General features: G+C 41.7%; 1 protein-coding gene across 5 annotated transcripts in view; it reads left to right on the top strand.

The window, feature by feature from the left end:
- rtkna (rhotekin a) overlaps positions 1-22,099 on the top strand; it is a 58,369-nt gene that overhangs the window by 25,529 nt on the left and 10,741 nt on the right. For 4 of the 5 annotated variants that reach the window (XM_046035428.1, XM_046035427.1, XM_046035429.1 and 1 more), the window contains exon 2: positions 21,176-21,437. In XM_046035428.1, coding sequence (XP_045891384.1) covers positions 21,176-21,437 — 262 coding nt within the window. Of the gene's footprint in view, positions 1-3,169; positions 3,573-21,175; positions 21,438-22,099 lie in introns of those variants that run through there. The other variant, XM_046035430.1, reaches the window with a different exon arrangement.

The following is a 22,099-nucleotide window of genomic DNA, read 5'->3' as shown; positions in this document are numbered from 1 at the left end:
GAGGGAATGATCCTGTTTCAATGTCAGTAGATATTGTCATGCCTTCATATGGCCAGTAGGGGGCTGTTAGGCTGTCCAACTCCAGTAAGTAAGTGGAAAAGGTATTTTCTCCTTTTGTGTCTCAACAAAAAACAATACATACTTTAGTATGGCTGCACAATTAATACAAAAGGATTGGAGTTTAATTGTTAGGATAATAGGAGACCCAAATGGATTTAATATTCCTTTCCCATACACTTCAGGTAGCATGCCCAATTACTGAGCCATGCATGTTAAAACAGTCATTTTTAGTTTAGTATTTTAAAGTTACATAGTCTACAGTATGGTGTAATCCACATGTACTAAACTGTTATAAATAATTGCAATGAATGTCATGTCAATATTGTGCCTCCATGAACAAAATAGTTGTCTAAAAATATGGTGGTAACAGGAAGAAAAAGGTCTCACACCTTACAATGAAGAAATTTGGTGAGGCATGAGGTTCTGTTTAGGTGAAATTGCCGAGAGACCGTTATTCAAACAAAGGGCTGTGAAAAAAGTGGATGAAACATGTGAAAAAGAAACACAGGCCATCCCTCAACAACTGCTGTCAACAAAAGCACCAGATTCAAATCTGCACAAACCCAAAGGGTGAATTTTTGTAAGCTTATTTACTGTGCAGATGCTCCTCCAGGCTGTGATAGGAATTTAGATTTCATTCTTATTCAATCTTAAGAAAAGATTACAAATTAAACAGAAATAGTGTAGAAATATGTTTTAGGCTATAATTAGACACAACAGGCAGTCTACTATCTACAGTAGGGAAAAAGTGATCTTGTGGATGTACAGTAGCCTCAGAGAGGATTTTTGTTTGGGGGAAAAAAACACTTGTCAGTGAGTCAACAGGAAGTGTTCGAGTCTCAGAGGGAGATGGCTGAATAGGTTAGTCTGGCTGGAGGAATGTCCTCTCATCCTGTGAAAGGCGGTGTAATGACATTGGGAATGATGCTATCATTTATTCAGCTGGTCCAACTGACTCATGCAGCATAACTCATGAAAAACTCATGCTGACTCCATACAAGTATGTGCTTTATCTTACATCCAGACTCCTTAAAATATGTTTGCTCAATACCATATTGCTATGGACAGGTGGATATGGACTATTTGAGCCACCACTGTCTTGTCTGTGCATGCTTGTGTTAGTATTGTCACTTACACATGTTCACTGAACCACACCCCGGTGAAGATTTGTCTCCGACAGCACTTCCCTGACTGGCTCCCTGGCGCTGCTACTTGATGATGAAACCTTAATCTGATTAACTGTAGGATATTTACAGCTCTAAGTCCTGAGTTATCAAGACTCATCTTGTTTTTGTTGCGCACATCTACTCACACGGTGAGATGAGCAAAGAGAGAGAATGATAGATTTGTATTAGAGGGTTGAAGGCAAATTTTTATTACCGATTAAATATTCTTGTTGGTGTCTCAGCGTTTGGCTTCTGTAAGAGGTCCCCCCCCCCCCAGCTCGGTCCTTAGCTAGAGGTAAAGAGCTGTATTTACCCAGCCAGATACACAGATGTATTATTGCACCATTGACATGGACTTTGTTTCTCTGTTGCCATTAGCCAAGGCTGCCCACTGACAACTCTCTCCTCCTCCATCCTGATCCTCCTACATGTCATCTGCTGCATCTCTGGGCTGTATCTCATTTCACTTCTCATCTCACCCACAAACAACACACAACAAAACAAGCAGTGTGGTTTTTGTATTGTAGCCATTTTGCTTTGCTGACATTTAGGAAAATGTTAAAACAATTTAAAAAAAGGGAACAGTCGTTGATTCTTTACAGTTATATACTACAGAGGTATATTTTCATAACTGGTCTCCTTGTATTTGCAAACAATGTCCTGAATACCCCATCAGTAGTTTTCCAGTGCAGATTTTGTGGAGCCAAACTAGGAGTCCTTAACCCGGTTTATTCCCACTCTTATTCTAGCTGGCCTCCTCTGTGTTTTCCGTTTCCGCCTGCCGACAAATCACTCTCATACATCACCAGTTGACAAGGCGATGCACTCCACTGCGCAACAACTTTCCAGTGTGAACATATGGACCAGACAATAAACAAAGACAGCCACTGAAAGAGAGAGGGCAGAGGTAGATGGATGAGGAGTTTTGTTTTCCCTGGAATGATGAGTTGTTCTGTCAGTAGAATTGAATATAAATTTACCAACTGTAGGCAGTTGTCCAATATTATTTATGGAGACTGTGTTTTGATATTGGAACATTATCTTTTCCTTTATATACAACATGTTGGTCTAATTCACTGACCAGTTCTAAGTTGAATCATTAAATTTTCAATGCCAACAAATCATTATATCAAATGTATATTACTAGAGGAACTTAAAATGTGATGGTATTATAGTGGCTGTATTTACTTATTGTCGAAATTTTCACTGAACCAGTCCAGGATTATTTGCCTCTGGAGTGAATGGAGGTTTTGCTGTGACTGTCGTCAAAATCATGCAATTACAAAAATATGGAAGCAAGCAAGGATGTGGGGAAAAGGGGTGTTTTGCCTGAACTGTTCAGCAATCCAAACAGTATATTGACCAGTGCCTTGTGAAACAAAAGTTGAGTCATAGCTTTAAAAAGAAAATACGCTTTTTTCCACTGTGGGCGGTGTAGGCACAGAGCGACCACAGTGGATTTTACTGACACACTTGCAGCCCACTTCAAACTATGGCCAAACTCAGAGCTGCCAAATCCTTCTTATGTCAGTTTCACCCAAATAGCTTTAGACCATGCAATGCCATTTTGTATGATTCCAGGGACATTGGAAACCAATGGGACAGTAAACTGAAATGTCTGTTTATACTACAGTGGAATGACAACAACAACCCCCTGAGAAAAAATATATAATATTGGCACATTATCTAATTTCCTGTATGTCTGGTGATGACCATGGGATGACACTGTTCATAAAGTCGCTGCCAACGCCTCTGGGAAGCTCCCTCAAGGACCCGTGGTGATCCCTGGACACAGCCTTGAGAGCCAAATGACAGTTCGCTCTTCTCTGCTTGCGCGCAGCTACACACAGATTAGGAAAACACACACGCACACACAAACCCGCCTCCTCAGAAGCGGCTCTCGGTTGGTCCATCAGCCGGTCAGTCTTTATCCTCCCCTGTGCTGGTGGTGGTGTGTGTGAATCAGGACTGAAGCTCTGGAGCTAATTACTCGTACGGCGACGACACTGACGACGACGATGATGATGACAATGAAAATACCACAGCTAGGGGTTCAAACACTTGACCGCTATCCTTCCCAAATTGCCACGAGTGTGGTTTGTGATTTCTGCGCGGATCCTTAACAACTTCAGAGGTTAATAAGCGGCAGCTATTTTGAGTGGATATTTAATTTTGCCTATGATGGAGGTGCCTCAAAGGGAAAATCTGAGTTAAGGTATTTCACTGGGTGTGTGGGACGTTGAACGGACCTTGGTGCTGCTTAAAGCGCCGGTGCTGCCAGTTTCAGAGAGTTTGGAAGCGGAGTGCTCCAATTTGGATACGATGAACAACTCCAACAATCAAAGGGTAAGGTCAGTTGTTGTTTTCCAAACGTGTTTTGCCGAAAGATTCAGAGCACTTTAGTTTCAGATTAAATGGAAAATGTCAGTCAGCTGTAATAGGCTACACGTCACACTTTTAATTCGTCACTGTCAGATCACGCAGGCTGTATGATCCTAAGAGATCTGGAGACATCGCAATGGATCTGCTATTGATTGTGTGAAGTTCACTCTGATACTCTGCTGTTAACTTTTCAAGAGACGCAAGACCCCTATTAAAAATCCTAAGATTTTAAAGTTGTCTTGTTTGTCTCCAAGTCTGCATTCCTGATTGAACTTAATCAAGACCTATCTTGAATCAATAAGATATTTTTCAGCGAACAGCTGATTCAACCAGCGGATTTGTAAACTTTTAGATTGGTATACACTGTTCTTTTACTGCCCACTATGTTTCTGAGGCAAAAATAGATGAACCAGTAAAAAAATGTGAATTTACCAGGGTAAATTGTATAATTGATGTATAAGATGCATGCCGAATTAAAGAGTGGTACCTAATGATTTATGAACTCTTTTATTTTGTGTTGCACAAGTTAGTAGCTTTGACTAATCATCACATTTTTTTAAAGTGCAAGCTTTTTAAGGGAGTTTGATTATAATATATTCCATGTTGTACTAATTGTCTATGACAATGTGTGCCTTTTTACATCAGGGAGCAGACAAAGCTACATTAATTACATGTCCTGTGGGTATAAAGACCAGCTAAATAATAATAGCAAGCAATGAATTTGTTCCTTTTTGTCACCTTGGGTAACTCATTTTGTCTTGCTCTTTCTGTGCTATGCTTGTGGGTCGCTGGAGTTAATGGAGTAAAGTTTGTAGGGGGATAATACCTCCCAATTTCAAATTGTCAGACCTTGTTGTCTGTACTGTAATATATCAACCAGCCTCTCAGAGTTGGAACAATGTGACAACTGTGGGGTGTCACTGCAATAATGACTTACATCTCCCAGTCATCAACCTTCCTTGTAAATAAATCTTTCCTAAATGCCTTGAATTGGCAGCACAAAAATAGCCGCGGTTTTAAATTGAATGCTGGTGTTAGCATATTTAGCTTTTCTTGCCTTGAGGATGCGAATCCACATAGCATAGACACGTCTATAAAGCAAGGGAGCAGTTGCCATGCCATGCTTTCCACTTAAACACGTGCACACGGAACCACAGAAAAGTGCTTTACAAAAGGACAGCTACAAAAAAAACGTTTTCATCAAGATGCTATAAGCCACATTTCATGAGTGCATGTGACGGGCAGCCATTCTAGTTTCTTAGTTTGAGCACATCTGATCGGCAGTCTGGTGGCTCAGACCACTTCCTAAAATCAACTTTTCTATCACCACTGAAACCCTATCCATGCACAAATTAACCAAACAACTGGCTACATCTATGTCTGTTGATTGCCTTCACTTTCCTTAATGACAGGCTGCTTCCTGATGCGAGAGAGCTAGAGTTTAGATTTTAGCCTCATGTTGATTAAAAAGGTCACCTGCATCAACATCAGTCAGGGATTGAAAGAGCAAGACAGATGTGATCTTTCCATTACTGTAATACAGCCTGTGCTTCTGTGTGTGTCTGTGTCTCTGTGTATGTCTGTATCCCAGTGTACATGTATGCGTGTGTGCAGTGCATAGAGAGCTCAAAGCGTATTGTGTGTGTGTGTGTGTTCATTTTGTCACAGACATCTCTGATCATTAGTAGTGAAAAGGTCACTGATGTGCCAGAGCTCCTCCTCAGTGTGACTACACAGCATCCTCAAAATTCAGTGTTCCTGGTGATTTTTTATGCTATGATTTCGCTGTGTTGCATTGCATGCTGCAGTTAAACTGGTCTTCTTTTAAATGCATTCCTGCTTGAGCTTTTCATTGCGTTTGCAATTATACAAAGGGGAGAAGTCAGCATCCTGTGTCAGTTCATTGGCCATGGAATCCTTCGGCCCTTGTCTTACAATCAATAACCACTTACTGCAGAGAAGCTTTCTGCAGTCGTCTCTGTCTGTCCACCCAACTTTCTGTCTCTCTCTCCTCTTTCTCTGCCTGTCTATCAAGATAGATATCTCGAGTGTCCCCTTTGCTTGTATCTGTCTGTCTCTCCTTCTTCTCTTCCTTCCCCAGCCTTCATTCACCTCTGCAGTCACGTGTGTGTGTGTGTGTGTGCGCGCGTGTGTGTGTACGTGCGCATGTTTTTTCTCTTGCTGCCTCTCTTTGCCCCTGCACTATGCTGCTTTGTGTCTGCAGTAGAGGTCATTCTGTTTTCTCTCTTGATATTGTCCATTGCTTTTTCCCAGGAGGCAGTTGCTGGAACTGAGATAGGCAGGACTTCTGGGCCTGAGAAACACAGGGGGAACTGCAACCCATTACTCTATGTACTGTACAGCATGACAGCAGCTGTGGAGGGGGGGGGGTCCGTGCCTCCTTGAGCCAGTTGTCTTAGGAATTGTGTGAAAAATGAGGCGTTTATACCCTGCTACGCCATAACATTGCCTTTCCACCCACCCAATTATAGATCTTTTAACTCACACTTATTCATACACACACTTTCTTTCTCTGGGGGTTTCTTAATATTTCACAGCCTCTCTTGCCAGCTTTGGTCCTCCTCTCCTGCTCTCAGTTTCTGGCTTCACAGCTCAAATACACACTAAACAAAGCCGGTTCAAAAATTGCCCTGACATTGCACGGCAGAGTTCTCTCAGTAATGCTCTGTCCTATTTTTCTTTCTCCTTTTAGAAGCAAGAGTTGTGGCAGGCTGAGCCCTCAATGGGTTTGCCCTGACACTAGTGCCTCAAAAAAAGAGAATAGAGTGAGAGACAGATGAGAGCACATATATGTTTGTTGGAAGAATCATACATGGGTCAGCATGTACATTTATGCAGAAGCAGATTGATGCCTCATGATGCTTCAGCGGATGGGGAAATCAGTGATGGACAAACGGAAGACAGGCAGATAAACAGGCCGACAGGATAGGGAGATTGTGAAGGGATTGATGGAGCAGAGAGCTCAGTCCCACAGACATTCGGACAAATAGCTAATGGAGAGCTGCTGGCAACGGATCACAATCAGACCTGGTCCGCATCTATCTGTCATGTCAGTCTGAGGAAGTAGATGCTGAGCTGTCAGTCATTTATACAGCGCTGTTAGACAGGCTGTCTAATACCTGCTACCTTTGTGTGTGTGTGTGTGTTTTTCTTTTTAAACTGCTTCTGTGCTGCCAATCCATGATTAGGTTATGTTTGTTTAACGGAATTGTTCTTGTGTTGCCAATATGAGCGAAGCCACAAAATGTGTGCACAGTCACACACGCAAACAAACACACACACACACACACACACAGTTTTGTTTTTGCCCCCATTCATCATGAGATGAACTCACTTTCTCCATGTACACAAAAGGCCTATTTCTCTCAAATATTGTTCACAAATCTGTCAAAATCTGTGTTATTTAGCACTTCTCCTTTGCCGAGAAAATCCATCCACCTCACAGGTGTGGCATATCAAGATGCCGATCAGACAGCATGGGTATTGCACAGGTGTGCCTTAGGCTGGCCACAATAAAAGGCCACTCGAAAATGTGCAGTTTCACTGTATTGGTGCTTTAGTGGCTGTGCGAAGTTGCAGTCTGGTCGAGACCCTGATGAGGACGACTAGCATGCAGATGAGCTTTCCTGAGATGGTTCCTGACATTTTGTGCAGAAATTCTTTGGTTATGCAAACCAATTGTTGCTGCAGCTGTCCGGGTAGCTGGTCTCAGATGATCTTGGAGGTGAAGATGAAGGATGTGGAGGTCCTGGCGGGTGTGGTTACACATGGTCTGCGTTTGTGAGGCCGGTTGGATGTACTGCCAAATTCTCTGAAACGCCTTTGGAGACGGCTTATGGTAGATAAATGAATATTCAATTCATGGGCAACAACAACATCCATGACCTTCAAAACTTGCGACATCTGTGGCATTGTGCTGTGTTATGCAATTGCACATTTTCAAGTGGCCTTTTATTGTGGCCAGCCTAAGGCACACCTGTGCAATACCCATGCTGTCTGATCGGCATCTTGATATGCCACACCTGTGAGGTGGATGGATTATCTCTGCAAAGTGTGGTCACTAACAGATTTTGACAGATTTGTGAACAATATTTGAGAGAAACAGGCCTTTTGTGTACATAGAGAAAGTCTGAAATCTTTTAGTTCAGCTCAGGATGAATAGGGGCAAAAACAAAAGTGTTGCGTTTATAATTTTGTTCAGCGTATTATTGATAATCCATCTTGGCTACTCTTTACCTTGCTCCCATGGTCCTCTGATGAAATGCTGGCATGGCCATATAGAATCGATAATAATAATATCAAAGATACAGCTATACACTCCCTCACCGTCACACACAGACATCATTCCTTGCACACATCATGCATGGTCACATAATACCTCACTGTGGGTTGTGGTGAGATATTGCAGACAGCATGTTTGTGACAGAGGACACAAAATAGCTCATGGATTTGCTTAGCAAAAGAAGTTGAAAGGGATGTGGTGCACAGTTAATGCTTGACTCCCGAATGGTCTGCTGCCAAACAACAACAATGAAGCATATTTACCAGCATTTATTTTTCTGTGTGTTCGTGTGTCTGTAGGCTAACTGAGATAGAGCCTCCATAAATACCAACACACTGAGCAGTCAGTGAGTGTCAGACCTCTCTTCTGCATTTGTTCCATGCTGGAAAAACTTGACCGATATGGGCCAGTTCCAATATTTTTAGACTGACTTGACCAATAGCCAGTACTTTGAAAGTGAACTTATATTCTTTAAATACGAAGTTTCAAAGACAATAATAATATTTACTCTTTTGCCCTACTTTTTAAAAATGTTTTTGGGCTGAAAAGCTAAATCTTCATGGGACAGTAAACCTCTCTCAATTCAAAACAAGGCTCACCTAAATATCATTTAAATGATTAATATAATTCACAGTACAAAGAAAATTACCTTTCATTGCAGCTTTTACACGCTGCTGTGTTTATGGAGGAACTGCCTCCATAGTATCCAGTATTCATTGAAAAGCCCTTATTGCTCCAACATGCTTCAATATTGTCTGTGTATATGACCTAAATATGTGTTAATTGTATGGTTTATCTGTCCTGTGTAGATGAATGCTTTGTACTAATTCCCTCACAGCACATAAGCAGGAAAGACAAATGTGGTTCACTCTGAATTGTAGTGTTAGTCCATGTGAGATTCAGACTAGCTTCGTTCATCTCAGCCAGCTTTTGGTACATTTTCATGTCAGTAGATAAAGGCTGTTCATTGTTCTGTTGGAGCTGAGTAAATATTATGTACAACTGGTGTCTGTTTGTGCGGTGTTGGTGTGTGGATAAGTGGTGGAGTAAATGAGGGTGTACAAGTTTTAAGTGTTCCACTAGTTTGTGTGCGTGCATGTAAATGTAGATCTCCCAATCTGTTAGAGATGTTCTGGAGGGTAGAGATAAGAGACACTCACAGACACATTCTGCATTTAATTATATTCCCTCTCTTGTTCTTTTCGCTTCTCAATCTCAGTTGCTCTTATCCACCTCCTCGCCTTCTCCAACTCATTTGTCTGTCTGTCTTGCACTGAACTGGCATACATGCTTGTATACACACACGTATGCACAACACACACAGACTCCAATCGTTAATGTGGACATTAGTAACCAGAGCAGGCTGTATGTGCTGTAAAGGGGCAGAAGGGTGGAACCAAAGTGACAGACTCAGGGACTGTGAGTGGATCTCACCTTACATGTGTTCCCTATGACATTGAAATGACTGTCATTAATCACAGCAGTGAAACAAATACTACTTTTATTATCCTGAGATAGTAAAATTCCTCTGTTCATAAGCAGCCATTAATTAATTGCATACCACAATGCTTCCCAGTGTGTCATCTGGTTGCTGACCAATTGAGGATATGAATCCTGTATTTTTTTTAAATAAAATAAGATAGACTTTATTGATTGAAACTGTTACATTTGAGTGATAAGTGGCTTTCATTAGCGCATAAGCTACAATCCCCCCACTCACCCACACACATTAACACATTAACACACAGACGCACCCTCCAGCTGTGCCTCGTCTGTCCCTTTCTTGGTCATTTCACCCTAAGGGCAGAGGGCAGTTTAGTCATATCTGGCTTTGCTTTAACTCAGCTCATAAGTCCTGCAGCTTCATGAATATTATAATCCCTTCTGGGCTCTCGCTGGTTGATAGTGCTTCAAGGACACACATTCTACATAGATACACACAGCTTCATCACAGAGGATGTGCTGCCTTGTTGTCTCTCTCTGTCGTATACACCTCCATGACTAGCAATAACCTCACCTCCCCTCTAACAGATCTCACGTGGGGGCAGCACATGTGATTATATATACACATGTGGCCATATACTCTAAATAAGGCAACAGTAGCAACAGTGATGAATAATAGAGAGTGATAAAAGCAGCTTCAACTCCAGAGCTCTTGGCTAGAAAAGGGGCTCACAGACAGCACACCGAATATAAGAAAGAGACAGAGAAAATGACTATATTTACATAGATTGCAATATCCCATTATTGATTAAGAAGCTGTAAACAACATTGTCTGATTACTTTTACCTCTATATGGCCCAAGTTGCAATGAGCATAATTCAATTGTGGAGTAATCTGGGAGAGTGGAGAGAAGATAACTAGAGAGAATAGTGGACACACACAGTATGAATATATATTTTGACCATCTGTGTGCTTACAGGGTAGAAATAACTTGCTAGTGATGCTGCCAGCCAAAAAACTATTGGCATGACAAGCTATCACTGCAAATTATTCAACTTAATTAAAATAAGCTGAGCACATCTGTATGGGATGAGTTTCCCATTCAAACTTAAATGTTTAGGAAAATTATAAAAATGTTATTCAAAGTCCAAACTTAAATGCCAAAACAGACAAAGAAAAATCCATTTTAAGTCTCAGTTTAATGGCAGCAGGTAAACAGCAAACCCATATGGTTAGCAGAGGTGTAGGACATATGCGATTGTTTATGTTTTAAGTTAAATGACAATCATATGTTAGGATTTTATAAAAGCTCTGTTTTGCCCATCCATGCTACACTGCAAGTGTTGTACCCAGTTTAAAGAGTGCTTTTGATTGTGAATAGAAGGCTTAAACTGAAAAGAATAATGCATTTTCAGATTTAGCTGCATTAATATGGTCTTAGCCCCACATGCTTTGCGCTTATCTGCACCTCTGCATGTGTGTCTGTAGTGTAGGGAGCAGAGGTAAAAGACAAGAGGGAGGAGAGTTTGGCAGGCTTAAATGCTAGTTAGGCCGGCTGAGCTAATTAGCCCCGATTTCCTCATCCTGATTCAGACAAGTAGGAAAGCCTAGGATTACTGAGGCGAGCATTGTGTGTGTCACTGAAATTGTGTCAGGCTGTTAAAAGAGTGGGGGGGGGGGGGGGGGGGGGGGGGGGGGGGGCTTATTTGCAAAAGTCAACTAATGAGAGCTTTAGAAATGTGTTCCAGTGTGTTGCACAGCAAATGTTAGGATGGGCTTGTGGTAGTGAGATAACTTGCCACCCCTCACCCCACTGAGAATGAAAAGAAGCTTAATGGTACGGGGCCCAGCAGGGATGTCACTCTCCTTCGGGAAACTGCAGCACTGTGACCTCTTGCCCTCTTCACCCTCCCTTTGTCCCTTTAGCCGTTCCTCATCCGCCATTTGTCTGTCCCTATATTCCCACTCCAACAACACTCACACACTCGATCACATCATTCTCATACATCTTGTGAATTGAACATGTTTCCATCTAATTGCATGATTGAAGGGTTTCATTGTAAAAAAAAAGAAAAACACCTAAGTAATTACTGACATGAAAAAGAAAATAGATACGAAAGGAGTCTGTTTTGTCAAAATGTTTGTTCTGTAGACATTCACGTTGACTCTTGTTTTTGTCTTTTCTTTGTTTGCAGCATGGGAATTGTTGATGTTAATCACACCAGCGTGCTCCAAATGAATTTGGAATGTTTGCAGAAGAATAGGATGCTATGAGCAAACACTAGGGTACCAATAGCATTTCATTAAAATGTATTGCTCATTTATCCATGCTGTATGAGGACTCCTCTAAAATATACAATAAAGTCGTGTGATACACTTGACCAGTCAGGCAAAGACTGGAAAAAGTTCAGCTGGCCAGCCTAGACACATGGCAGAGATCAAATCCAAGGCCTGTCATGGTGTCCTACTCCTCCCTGTGCCTCCTCCCCCATGCTTATCCGAGGTGCGAAGTAACATGTCACACTGAGAGAGCTGTCAGTCAACATGACACTTGCACACACACTGAGGTTCTTGGGAGAGTCAAATTAATTTTTTTCTTCTTTTAAGAGAAAGTATTGTGCCACGTGACAGTCCACCCAACCCCCTCACTGCCATATCAGTGTAAGCGATAAGGGACACAGCCAAGATCCGTTCACAGACTAACACCTCTCTTCAAACATAAATTTGACGTGTTAGAAAAAGAACAGGCTGTAACGACATGTGAAAACTTACAGAACAAATTGGTTAAAAATGTCACATCAGTGCCTTTTTACCTCATGTGTATCTTTTAATGTCATGAAATCCCCTTCACTCTATCTCCCCACTCACTGACAACAGTCTTTGATCAGGGGCTTAGGAGGACCTGCTTCATACCAGTTCTTTTCCTAAACCCTCCACTCTCTCTCAGGCTTACAGGAAAGTCTGGCTAATCACTTATCAACTTGTATAACAGTCAGTAGCTGTGTTTTAGGCCTACAGTGCACAACACTCTGTGTGTGTGTGTGTGTGTGTGTCATTAATTGCCTTTTGCAGTGCAGTCTGCCAATTACTCTCATTAGGGGTTCTCCATTTCTGTTTGATTGGAAAAGGAAGCTCCTTGGTGACAACTCTTGTCCCTTCTCTGTCTCGCTCCTCACCAGGAGCTGTGGATCGTGTTTTCTTCACTTTAGAGCTGTGAAACATGGGGCATGGTTTAGCTCACCTGATAGAGTGTGCACCCCATGTACAAGACTGAGACCTTACCTTCCGAATCCGACCAGTGGCCCTTTGCTACTTGTCACCTCCCCATTTCCATGGTACGAAAGAGGGAGAGGGCTCCCCATTCATCCAATAAAGGCAAAAAATGCCCCCAAAAATATGTTTTTTAAAAAGCTGTGAAACATACAAAACTATGCCAGAACTGCTCAAGAATACAATTATTACATTTCTTGCAAGTAAGTTGTATGAGCAGCAATTCAAACCTTTTATGGTTTGTTTGGATCCTTGAAGAGAACATTACATTTTGTTGTACTTTTAGATTCTGCTTTATAAGTCAGAGAGGATTTACAATCCAGTTTATTATATCTGAACATTATTTTGTGTTTTGTATGCAGTCCAGTTTGTTCCTTCTGGTGAAATGGATGGGGATCAAGAGGGGGTCCTGCTGTTAGTGTGTTTGTGCCGTTCTTACTCATAATAAACTACCCTGTAGGTTGAATGTAAGCATTTTCCCCAGCTCAAGGTTATTTATGAATCTGGTCTGGAACCTGTATAGAGCATATCATAAATCTATACTCCAGGCCTGTTCGTCATATGCTGACAGACCACACACAGTCATACAGTAGATATACTAACACAAGTGTTTACACACTTTCTGTTTCTATCACCTATGCATTACCTTCAAATGACTCTGCAGTTTGGTTTGCCAGCCTGCTGCTTCTCCCAGCTCCCACTGTGCTACTATATGATAATGCAGACCTGGTGTATTAGGCTGAGTGTGCATAGCCGTGTAAGAGCCATCAAGCTTTAGTGTGCCTATAAATTGCTGAAGTGATCAGTGCTTGGCAGATGCTAAGCTCCCTGTGCTCGCTCGTAGCTCTAAACAAATTTGTTTTATAGCTTGAAATTCAGTCCACTGTTGCTTTCCTTAGGGCCAGCAGCCAAAAAAGAATGCACTTGCACGTGCAAAGTGCACACACGAACGACTATGCATTGATCCACTTGTGTGCACTTGTTTGCATACATAGGCAGATCCTGTCACCTCCTGCATGCACATAAAACACGATTAAGGACACAGACACACGCATATTATTTCTCTCTTTAGCACTTAATGCTCCGACTCCACCCCATGTGTTCTGGGACCCAGCTGCATTGAAACACACTGCCTTTGTGTGAGAACAGCTGGCTACAAAGTCATTTGGACACAAGCTCGCACACACAAGCACATGTAGACAAGCACTCACGGATACACAAAGTTTTCCATTCAAGCAAAGCTGAAACGGTGTCTATTGTCAGCAAATAATTGAACGCATAAGCTGTCGGGAGGGGGGAGAGTTTGCAGTGTTCCAGCTATAAGGGCGATTTGGTCCACCGTTGAAACTCTATAGCAATCACCTCAATAATGACATCAGCATGTTGGCGCCTAGACTGAGGTACACAGGCACATTTTGCCATATGAGAGGGCCCTGGGTGTGTGTCTTGTAAGTGTGTCCTGGCAATGAACAGACTTGGACTGCTTTGTAGCCAGCTTAGCTGTCGTAAAAAGCAAATGCAAACACTCCACCCGGTTACTGTTTCTCTCCCCCCTCCTCTCTGTCTTCCATGACCAGTACCCAACCAGTTCCCTTCACTTTTGTTGTGCCCTCGCTTCCCAGTAGCAGCTGGGGTCTGAAACACTGTAGGGATGTTGTTTGGTGAATTGGATCATTGTTGGGTGGTTTTGGGTGGTTTGGGTTTTTGTTTGGGATTGTTGTCTGTTTTCTTCTAATCTGACTCCAGGCTATGTGTTCTGTAAATCATTGCACATATGTATGCTTTGATATGTGTCTGTGGGCATGCGTATGATAGTGACATGTGTTGTGTGTTACTCACAGTCTGCTAATGTGACTTCCTCCTCCACCATCCCAGCTATTCACTCCCCACTCCATCTCATCCATTCTTCATTATTCCCTCTCTCCCTATATTCTACTTGCATCTTCTTTATCACATTTCATTTTCTCCCATACTCTAACCCTCTCAGCTAACTTTCCATTGATTTTTTTTCTCTCTCTCTTTCTCTCTCTCTCTTCATTTATCTTTTGCACTCTCAACTGCTCCCTCCATCATTAACTGCAGCTCTGGGTGTGAGAGAGGAAGAGGGTGAGCATGAGGGAAAGTAGCGGAAGAGGGTGGAGAGGAAGGCGAGGCACATAGTTGTGGTTGGCTAATTGAAAGCCAGCAGTTTGGTCAGTGAAGTCCCAACTTATGGGAGTGGTCAGGAATTTGCAGTTCTTGGTTGTGTGTGTGTGTGTGTGTGTGTGTGTGTGTGTGTGTGTGTGTGAGAAATAGAGACAGAGCACATTTGTGTCAGCCTTCATGTCAGAGGCTGTGAAGACTGACAGATTGTGCATGTTCTTTTGACTGTGTGAGCTTGTGTGTTTGCTTGTCTGTTTTTGTGTGTATGAATGAGTTACCAAGACTTTAGTCTTTTTATCTGAGTGTGTTTTAGTCTTGCTGTTGTTTTTCTCCACTGTTGTCCTGTTGCTTCTCACTTTTCCATCAGCTTCTTTCACTCTGTCTGTCCATCCAGCTTTTGTCTTGTGCCAGTCAGCCGTGGTGTCTAGTCTGTCCACAAAGAAAACAACTTCAGAGTCAGCAAAGATGGCACGGTTTTAAAGTGGTTAGAGAAGCCAGCCTTTAACTGGAGGATGCAGATTGCATCACAATTATAGCAGTCCGCTTCACGACCTCTGACCTCCTTACAGAGGACGATGAGCAAAAAGACAATTCATCCACTGACCACAGACCTTTTAAAGTTCTGAGCAATGTTTTTTTCCTTAGGCCAAATGTTCAATGTGTGTTTCCCTGGGTCAGTATATCGATATCGCCCACCAACAGCTTTTTTACTGATATTATACTCCTTGAAACCCACGGCCTTACATTTGCAGGCAAGTTAGTTTTAATGACATTGGTATCTCCACGGTGACATTCAAACTGCATTGAAACGTCCATCTCCCTTAAGTTCTTTTGCAATTTAGAACTGTAAAATAAGCCAAATACAATGTTAATTTGTATCAGGAGATGCTCATAGGAACCTGGGAGCATGGGGATGATTCCTCGATATTGATGCTAAATGTTTCATATGTACAGCATATTATTAAGTATATGCTAGTGCTGCAGTAAAGACTCGTGCTAGGTCTGAACTGGTATAATCTAACAAGAGTACAGCTCTACAGCCATGCTAGCTGCTCTATGCTCTGTGAGGCTGTACTTTGGCACAGCAGTGATTTGTGCTGAATGCTAATGTCAGCAGGCTAACATACTAACAATGAAAATGCTTACATGTAATGTTTGCATGTTCACCATTTTAGTTTAGCGCATTAGCATGCTAACATTAGTCATTATAGTTTTGCATAGTATTTAGTCATAAACCAAAGTAGTGAACAAATTGAAAATATGACTTGATGATGGCTGTATATGAAAAGTCAGGGGATCAGCAAAGTGATTACAATTCATCCTGAGGGGGACAAAAATGTCTTTACCAAATTTCATGACAGTCCATCCAGTAGTTGTTAAGATATTTCAGACAACAGAAGAGATTGCCATTACAATGAAATGAAATAAAAATATGCGTTCTATTTTCAGCTCTAAAATTTGTTGCAGCATTTTAAAATTTGATAATTTTGTTCAGAAATTTAAACACAATTTAGTGTTGTTTTTTTTAAATATGGTTCTGCTGTACAAAGAAAGCTGTGTTGTTTCTTGATGAATATAATACTCATTTCTGTGTTAAACCCCATGCTGTAACTGCAGTCACCTGGTCTGCTCAGGGATAGAGGTCAGAGGTCAAGGGTCAGTGATCTGAACAGGAAAGCTTATTCATGCGGAACAACACATCGTAAACAACCCATTACACACCATCTGCAGTGGCGTCAAATCCCCAACCAGCATGCGTATGTTTGTGTAGGTGTATGTGTTAGTGTCTCTCAGATCACACCCACAGACACAAGTGAGGATCAACACACACAGCCAGACGGGGACAGAGAGGTGATGGAGGAAATGACCATCTGGTATCTACTGGGGCATAAAATGACCTGCTGAAAGGTTACACTGGCATTATGCATATGCTGTGTTGGCCACACAGTGATGCTTTCAAGATAGTTTGAAGCTAATGTTGTTTAACTATTGCTGTGTCTATTGAAAAAAAAAATAGATTTATTGGATGTATTTATATTTTTCATTACATTATTCTTTACAATGATTTGACTTTTTTATACACACACTGGTTGTCGTGCTCAAGGACTTCAATATGTGCTCAGGAATTGAACCACCAGTCCTACAATTAATGGCTAACCGGCTTTATCATCTACGAAAACGTAGTATTCAATTGATCCAAATTCCATCATAACTCTCTTTAAGTTGTATTATGACATATTCTGTCTTTAGTCATTAGTACAACTGTCAAGTTTTGGAGAGACACACTTATATTTTTTTCTTCTCAGACAAAGACACACTATCTCTCCCAATTATTTCCACGCCTGCTCATTTACAGAGCTTCATGCTTCATTAACTCGGCAACAGATTTGCTCATATTGAACCCACCACCTCTCTTTCTATTTCAAATCTCTTTCTCTTAATTTCCTGATTGCCACCTCCCTTTTGCCACCACTCTGTGTTTTTCCCATCAGTCTTGTCTTCTCTTCTCCAGCACCTTGATCTGCCTTCCTGTTGCGTGTCATCCTCACCATCCCTCCCTCCTCATCCCCTCCCCCTATACCCTGCTTGTCTCTTGACATTCAGTACTTTCTCTTTCTTTTCTCCCACTTGCAGTTTCCTTTCTTATCTCTTTTTTTTCTCTCAACTGCCTCTCACACTCCACCCAGACCTTTTGCCCTGTCAATTCATATCTCCTCCTTTCTTTTCACTCTCCCATCCTCTCTTCTCCTTTCCTCAAGTCCCCCCTTGTTTTCTTTGACAGAACCACCTCGCCTATGTGTCACTGCTTGATGCGCTGCATCCCTGTCGCCCATACACCCTTGCTTCACCCTCTATCTGGCTGCTGTCCACACTGCCACCATCACAGGCAGGCAGCCTCTCTGGCAGTGCCCACTGGTCTAACACCTGCTACTCTGAAGAGACTGTGTGAGAGAATAACTGTGACAACTTGTTTATTTGTATGGTTCTATTTGTGTGCCTGTGAGCATTTGTTAAATTATTTAAAAAAGAAAATTAGTTTATCCACCTTAGACATTTGTCCTGCTTGTTGTTGCATGTGTGTAAGCCTGTGTTGTTTGGTGTGTTTATCTCTTACTTCCCTGTCTGTGAGTCTTTATGTCATTTTGTTGTACTGTTGTTAGCCTGACATACAGCCAGACGTGGATTAGAGTTAGATCTAGGCTGCTCATCTTCTATTCTGAAATCCCCAGAAGGAGAAGCCTGTTAATTTAGCGGCTATAAATACAGGACCTCCTCCTAGCGGGACACTCTAAGACCCGCTGTACAGAACTGGACTGTAGTGACAGCTCCTTTACTCTGTGTATGTGTGTGTGTACTATATGTGTGTGTGTGCGTTCCTTCAAAACTGGCTGGCTAGCCTCCGGCTCAGTGGTGCATGCAGCATGGTTTGCTGTGCCACCATTGACAAGGACATTTGGACACAGCTTGAGCTGGGCTTTCTCTCGTTTCTCTCTTTATCCTCAGCACAAATTTCTATTTCCCCTTGTTTGTTTATGTTTATCACTTACCACTAATGGTTTTGTTCTGATAGAATATTATATCATTCATTTTTTTCAACAACAACAATAGCTTGATCTATAAAATGCCAATAACAATTTCTATCAAGTCCAGAGTGTTGTATTCAGTTGTTTATTTTTTGAGAGAGAGAAAAACAGTAGATCTTCACATTTGAGAAGCTTATTCTTTTTTCTTTACAAATGTTAATGATATTTGATGAATTGGTTCAACGATTAATTGATCATCAAAGTTGTGATTGATTAAATAATAGATTTATCAAATCACCTTTAAAGTCCCACTTCAGATAATATTCAGTGCTGACAGTGAATATTATCTGTCTTCCCTGGAAGCAGGACGATGTCGATTATGTAGAAACAGCGGACAAGAAGTTTGTTGTCTAGGCACAGGCATTTCAAACCTTGTGCTCATTTTTGTAAAACTGATGATCAAGGAAATATACATGTGTTATTCTCCTACTCTATTTTAAGGATGTCTCATAAATTATCTGTTAAGTATTCGCTGCATAAAAAAACATAAATGCAGGCTTGAATGTGAATCTTCCTCCTCTCTTGTTCTCCCTTTCTCAGTTAAAATGACACAAACTCAGTAAACCACTCAACTCTCATAAACACTTGACCTGAGAAATTGAATTCTCCACTTGTACCCTGTAGACATCCAGTAGTTAAATTATATCTATGTTTATGCTGTTGCTGTAATTTGGACTCCTTTCTTTCACAGTCAAGAGTACTATAATTGCTTTTCATTCAGATAAAGTGTTTATTTTAATGACAGGGTTTCTTCCGTAGCTGCATTGTGTTCAACATCCACGGTGTAAATTGTACACGACTCTAAACTGATCATTATCTTGATCAGCAGAAATACACTCACCCATTCTCTCATTTTGTCTGATAATTCTTTGCTCTGGCAGTGTTTCTGAGGAGAAACACCTCTGTCCCTTTGAATGTTGTACTGTGTAAAAGTAAAAAAAAAAGTGATTCTGTAATGCATGTCAGACTATTACTGACAGTGTTTTATTGGTTTGATGGTTTGGTTTTTTAGAGACAGAGTAGTAGGATCTGTTATTTACAGCTTTCACTACCATGCAGAGCAAGTGTGGTTCTGTCCCAAGAAGCGAGTTAGTTTTTCCAATACAGTGGTTAATCAGAAACCTCATTTTGAAGTGCACTGCATGCATCCAAGAGAGGATCTGTGTCCAAATGTGGACTTTAATGTCCAAACCACATTAATTCCTCTCCCACTGCTCCTCTGTTGAATAAAGTATGGCACTCGTGCTAACACAGAGACAGGTAGAAAGGTAAAAGGGGGTATGCAGGAGAAGAAAGAAAAGCCAATTCAGGACAGTGAAGTGGAACGGATTGAGTGTGAGAGAAAGCGGAAGAAAATGAGCAGTGAAAGTATAAAAGCTTAAATCAAAAATATAAAAAATTCATGACAATCAGGCAGAGAGAGAGGGAAGATAAATGAGAAATTTCAGAGTAGAGGAGGAGAAAGTGCATTTATCAGGCAGAGAGAGGGGTGGGATAAGAAGGGCAAAGGGAATATTAGAGATTATTTGTGGGGAAAGTGTGAGCTTGTTAATGTATTGCTGAAGAGGACCAACACACACCCTTTCACATACACATACTCAAGTAGTCGGGCAGGTGTTGCATGCCATTTGTTCGTTCATTCATTATAAACGCAAAGTAAATGTTTTCCTAATTTGTTTAACCAGTTCTTTAAAGGCGACCTTACTGGTCGATATTCCCTGGATTGAAGCAATTGATGTGCAAATGCATGATTCAAAGGTGTTTTGGCTTGAAAAAGAGCACTGGCGCTAACACTCAAGGTCAACCCGACTTTGCTTTTGCTTGGTCTTTGTTTGATGCCTGGGTCCCGTTGTCCTCTCTCATGCCTCTTACCTCATATGTTAGTTCTTTCCCTCACTGTGCACTGTTTTAAGTTCATGTATGCAATATTTTTTGCACTGTTGACAGAGTGAAGAGGGGCTTAGAGATTTGTTTAAACTCTGGACAGCATCACCAGTAGCAGAGCCAGACAATTTTGGACCGAGGAACCTTTACTGTCTACACGTCTTTGGGTTTGTGACTGTGCGTGCATGTGTTCACTCCACAGTGCGGGTGTGTGTACAGAGTCTTTTAAATCACAGTCTGGATGTCTTTCTTGCTCTAGATAAGCCAGGTTAAATTTAGTTAAACCTTTTTTTTTTCCATTCGAGAAAGATTGAGGAAAGGGACAGTGGATCGTAATTGCTGCGTGTATATCTACATTTGTGTGTCTGGGGTCTGTCATTTGGGCTGCAGGCTGCAATGCGTGACAGCTTGATTCTTTATTCTCTCACTTAAGATGTGTTGTTCCCTCTGTGTGTGTGTGTGTGTGTGTGTGTGTGTGTGTGTGTGTGTGTGTGTGTGTGTGTGTGTGTGTAATGAACGTTTGCACTAAATGATTCAGCATCCACGTGTCTGCTTAATGGGGGGTGGGCTCATCAGTAAGAGGGCAGAAGGCCATGTGTTTGAATATTGTCCATGTCCACATAAACTAATGACCACAGACTACTGAGTGCTTTCAGAGACACACCTCAATAATGTATCCACAAAAGACATTTAATCTACTGCAGACTTACATTTTCTTGATGTCTTTTTCTTTTCTCAGAGGGGCCCAAATGCCCTTATTTGCATCTGTTAGAGAAGCCATCCCTGTTTTCCACCTCCCTCAGTTCACCCCTTGTACATTTCTAAATGTCTTCCTCCTTTTGCCTAAGACAAGATTCTTTCAAATGTGTCATTATACATAATTTCCCTTACACTCTCTCTTTTTCCCTGTATTCTCCTCCACCATCTCTTGTCCCTTGCAGGACAGCGACATCCAGAAGAAGATTGACCATGAGATCCGGATGCGCGATGGGGCCTGCAAGCTGCTGGCCGCCTGCTCCCAGAAAGACCAGGCGTTGGAAGCGGCAAAGAGCCTGCAGACCTGTAGCACTCGTATCATGGCCTACATGTCTGAGCTGCAGAGGATGAAAGAGGCTCAAGTCATGCAGAAGGTCACGCGGAGGTCATCGGATGCAGGGCCGATGGACGACAGACTTCCGTGCAAAGGAAAAGTGGCCATCTCAGGCAAGTAAAACCATGTCTGAATGTTTGATGTGTGTGTTTTTAGGAGACATTAAACATTACAGAGAACAAATGAGAACATTTTGTGGAGAATTTGTGAGAAGCAAGCAAGTTATCGTATTTATTGTTAGAGATTTGGAAATGGACCAAGCAATATGTGAGGGGAATAGAATCTTGGTGATTGCTTTGGTTTTAGGATTTAATGCAGCAGCAAGACTGATCCAGCTTCCTCTCTCTCTAATAGTGATGTTTTACTCTCTCCTTATTGACTGAGGTGAACTTGTAGATGCTGCCTAATGCAATATGAGAGAGAGCAGTCGGAGCTGCTCTGTATGGCAGACACACTGCAGAGAGATCATTCACACCAGGGAGAAAGACAACAGGGGTGAAAGGGTTTATTTTTTAAGCTGTTCTGGTTTGTTTGTTTTTAAAAGGATGATGAGAAAGTAATATGTATGTGATATGTAATGTGTGATATGTAATATATGTGAGATGTGAGACTGTGAGCGTGTGTGCGTTTGTGGGTAGATATTTATGGGAGCGTTACTGGATGTCTGATCCCCAGCTGGAGAGCATGCTACATACGCACGCATGCAGACACACACACACGCACGCACACACCTACACACACATAGTCAGTAATTTGATACTTTAGTGAGGCACAC

Source organism: Micropterus dolomieu, linkage group LG21 (assembly GCF_021292245.1).
Source record: "Micropterus dolomieu isolate WLL.071019.BEF.003 ecotype Adirondacks linkage group LG21, ASM2129224v1, whole genome shotgun sequence".
Lineage (NCBI taxonomy): Eukaryota > Metazoa > Chordata > Actinopteri > Centrarchiformes > Centrarchidae > Micropterus > Micropterus dolomieu.
The sequence above is the reverse complement of the archived record's forward strand: the minus strand, read 5'-3'. Positions and strand labels throughout refer to the sequence as shown.